The following is a 4,135-nucleotide window of genomic DNA, read 5'->3' as shown; positions in this document are numbered from 1 at the left end:
GCCTCTGTCCCTGTGTTTGTGACATTCTGCCCCGATCACACTCTAAATGTCCCGAGCCTGTTATCTGCATCCACGGCACTTACATATCCAACGACTTTTTTAGACACTCCTCGTGTTCCATGACAATTGTGTAGCCCCCTGTGAAACCCGGGCCGGGGCGGGGAGCGGGGACCGGGGACCGTCTGCCGTGCCCTGGGGGACCGCATCCGGCCCAAGCCGTGCAAGCAGCTCTTACTCTGTTTGCGGAGGTTCCTCCCAGGGCCTCAGAGGACAGTCCCCTGAGGGTGGTGCCTGACCAGGACTGGTCGGGGAAACTCAAGGGCTGCAGCAGGAGTGGGTGGCTCCCAGGGAACCGGGCACGCTGGACGCAGATGCCCAGGCGCGGTGGCCACACAGAACCGCACAGCAGCGGAGGGACAGCGCGCGCGCGTGGTTGGAGAGAGCAGCAGCGCGCAGACCAGGGGACCAGGGGACCAGGCGCCAGCACAGCGCACGCTGCACGCGGGCCGGGGCCTCAGCGCCGCGGCTCCCCTTGTCCGAAGCAGCAGAATTAGAGAGCAGAACAAGTACATTCTGAAGCGCCTCGGACACCTGTCAGCAGCTGTTTGCGTCCTCGTGACTGCCTGGTCCAGGTTCCTCGGCCCAACCTGCTCTGAGGCCACTCGAGGAGGAAAGGGGCCGGGTGCCTGACACCCAGAAGTTTTACGAATATTCACTGCCACGGAAACCAAACGTCAATCTCTGAAAGTCACCAGGAAACACTGCCTTAGTCACCGCTCTTGAGGGTCATAAAGCCAGTGGGAGAAGCCAGCTGAAGGAAGCAGCTCAGGCCGCGCACCAATGCAAGGAGAAAGTGTGGTCTGCACTGAATCTGCAACCCCCCCAGCCCCCTAAACGCCCAACCCCCCCTGCCGCATGCCCAGCTCCCTGCAGAGGCTTCACCCCCGCTGAACTCTGGTCCTCCCCTTAAAGGCCTGGCTGTTCTCCAGGCCCAGCCCCCTTCCCCCTTCCCCTACACCGCCCTGGGGTCTCAGACCATCCTGCCCACCTGGCAGGTGTGAGTCACCTCTGCACCCTCCTCTCTGCACAAAGCCTCTCCTCTAAGTCAGGGCTCGGCCACTGCGTGCCGGTGGGGGAGGCTGGGCAGCGGGCCACCTTTGTCCCTCGTCCAGCCCACAGCACTTGCCTCGGCCATGCAGGCACGGGGGCGTGTGTGTGCACTGCACGCCCCTTTCATTAATTTCGTGGCACACACACTGCAGAGCACACTCCCAGCCTGCACGGAAGTGCCTGGTCGCGAGCATTCCCGCGGCCGGCCCCCACGGACGCCCTGGCTGTGCAGGGCGGGGCAGGCTGGCCGGGACACACCTTGTCAGGGTGCCAGGGAAACTGTGAGCCTGTCACCGCCTGCTAACCTTGGAGGCATGGCGGAAGTGACCTTGTAGGGGGCTCAGGGCAGCAAAGGGACCACCGTGTCCGAAGAGCAGCGCAGACACTGGCCCAGCCCAGTCAGGGGTTTGGGGTCTGAGCCAAGGGAAGTGCAGAGGTAAAGCAAGGTCACCCAGGAACGCAGGTGACAGAATCCAGGAAGAGAGCCGAGCCTCCGGAGTCCAGTGTTCTCTTCACCGTGCCAGGTGAAGGCTGAACCCCATCTGCATTCCATTTCGAGGAGCGCAGACGAGCTTAATTAAAATGTAGCTGGAGGGGTTTAATTTAGAAAGAATAACATTTGCGGGGCCCGGGAGGTGAAGCGTGTTGGGGCGCCCAGCGGGGTGCAGCACTCACCACTCTGGAGACGCGTGAGCTGGCAGCAGGGCACAGGGCCACCGTGCGTCTGCGTCCCCAGCCAGGCTGCTCAGCACGGACAGCAGCGAGGGGTCGGCAGGCCCCTGCACTGCGTCTTCAAGGTAAGTACAGGTAAGTCGCACGGTCGGCACCAGGACCTGTGTGGAGGCCGGGGGGACGGAGACAGTGGATGGGACCCGGGAGAACCCCGGGGAGCAAAGGGTGTGCGTGGACGGCACACTGCGCGTCAGGTGGCGTGACGCGAGCCTCGTGACGTGCCGGGCACTGGCCGCAGTGGAGCTGGACAGCGAGGCTGGCCTCGGCAGCTCCCACGCACCTGCCCCAGGTAGCTGCGCGCGGCGCCTCGCTCCCACATGCTGTCCCACACTCGGCGCCTGCGCATTCGCTGTCACCAACACGTCACCCCTCTGCTCAGCAGCTCGCGTCAACAGCACAGGAAACGGATGGGGACAGCCACGAGGGCGAGGAGCCCACCCCGTGACAAGTGGCTCTTCAGTCCTGGGCGTGTGTGCCGTCCCCGCCTTCCAGACCACACCGTCAAGGCCGACCCGACACACGCTGGGGGACTCCTAGGCTCAGAAGAATTCCCACTGTCCCTTTTGCGTTATACGCTCTTCTGAAACTAGCGGACTTTTCAAAGGTGACTACACTGTCCCCGGGGACCAAAGCTTTCCCTTTTGCTTGGGAAAACACGATATTTGATACGAGGTCACTTCCATACTCCCAAGAGGCCTGGACTGGTGCACAAGCATGGGGTAAGTCCCCCAGAGCCTCACCCATGGCTACTCGCCACATAGAAAGCCCGTGACCAAGTCCGATCATTAAGAACAATTTTCAACTACACCACTGTTTTTAGCTTAAAAATTTCATTATATCATCTTTTGCAGTCGATTTTATTCTATTCACTAACTTTGTAACGTCAAGTTCAATTTTCACATTCCGAGACATCAAAACTATGACGAGGCCTAAAACTTTATCTTTGATTGAGTTTTGATCACTAGCGCTCATCTAAGGTTCAAGTTTTTTCTCCATGTTCTCTGTCAGACTGAATTACCTATCAGCAAGTAGCACAATATCGCAATGTTCAGTACATACGCACTTCGTTAGGTATTCGAACAAGTTTTTAAGTAACTTTGTGAAGAAGACTGAAGTTTGCATGTATTTTCTATTAATACTTTTCTTTATATTATTCATCTGTCAGTCCATCATGTATCCATCTGAACATCCATCCATCCACCCAGCCACCCACCCACCTACCTACACTTCCCGCCCTCCCTCCCCACACACCCGTCCGCCCATCTACAGGTAAAGCAGATCCTGGCTTTGCCGGGGTCCCCTACATAAGGCGTCTGACTTTGAGTTCAGTAACCCGTGCACGCTGCGGAGCTACTGTCTTCCTGAGTTAATTGTGGTTTGAAAATCTATAAAGCCAGCACCGAGATAACCATATTCATACTCAAATCTTCTGCAGTTACAAGCTAGTTACATGAATGAACTATACCATGAAATTGATTCTTTTTCCCTTTGAGAAAAGACTTGGAAGACAATTAGGATTTGACACCTTGGTGTGCATGGGTGGGGTGTGAAGCTCCCTAAGGAACTGTCAGTTTACTCATGAGAAATGCATCATGAGGCACAACTTACTGTCCATTTTAAAGTGTATGCACATAAATTAAGTGGTACACAAAGGGCAGCTCAAAAACTATCTAATTTTCTGTTTAATGATGCAGACTCTGTGTCCACCAAATTCTCGGAAACCAGCGAAAAGCTCGGCAGAGCTCTCAGAGGTGCCGAGTACTCTAAAGGTTCCTGAAACAAGTCTCAGTAGCTTCTAGATGGTCAACAGAAGCCTTGTTTTCTTCCCATTTCCAGGTGCATTCAAGTGGGTGTGCGGTGACGAAAACTGCCTGTGCTTTGGGGAAGGAAAGCAATGCTCCGTGCGGGACACAGCCCACGCGTCCCAAAGACAGGAGCCGGGGCCACGCGGGGCCGGCCTTGGACGGCGGGCAAGCAGGGCCGTGTGAGGACGCGGGGACGGCCCTCGCCACCGGGGGACGGGTTTTCCATGCCGCGGCCTAGTGTCCCGTGCAGCAGAGGTGGCAAGTATGGAAGTGACAGGCAGGCACGGGGAAAGCCTGAGACATCCACCGGCCTGGACTGGATGAAACCCTAATGACCCCATGGGCTGGCAGCTGAGCTGTCCTCGAGGCGGACATGCACAGCCGCCCCCCAGAAGGCCTGCGCGGCCTCTGCCTGTGGCCCAGTCACGCACTGAAGCATCGATGAGGGGTCCGCGGAGGCGACACCCCCCAAGACATGCTTTCTGGTG

At 57.6% G+C, this 4,135-nt stretch overlaps 1 protein-coding gene across 1 annotated transcript in view; it reads right to left on the bottom strand.

Moving 5' to 3' along the window:
* Nucleotides 1-1,409: 1,409 nt before the first annotated feature.
* The window catches only part of LOC105308973 (pseudouridine-5'-phosphatase-like), a 20,198-nt gene continuing 17,472 nt past the window's right edge, over nt 1,410-4,135 (bottom strand). The window contains exon 5 of the mRNA XM_023525922.1: nt 1,410-1,943. Coding sequence (XP_023381690.1) covers nt 1,782-1,943 — 162 coding nt within the window. The 3' untranslated portion in view covers nt 1,410-1,781. The remainder of the gene's footprint in view (nt 1,944-4,135) is intronic.

Source organism: Pteropus vampyrus, unplaced genomic scaffold (assembly GCF_000151845.1).
Source record: "Pteropus vampyrus isolate Shadow unplaced genomic scaffold, Pvam_2.0 Scaffold648, whole genome shotgun sequence".
NCBI classification, from domain to species: Eukaryota; Metazoa; Chordata; class Mammalia; order Chiroptera; family Pteropodidae; genus Pteropus; species Pteropus vampyrus.
This window is presented reverse-complemented; position numbering and strand designations above follow the sequence as displayed.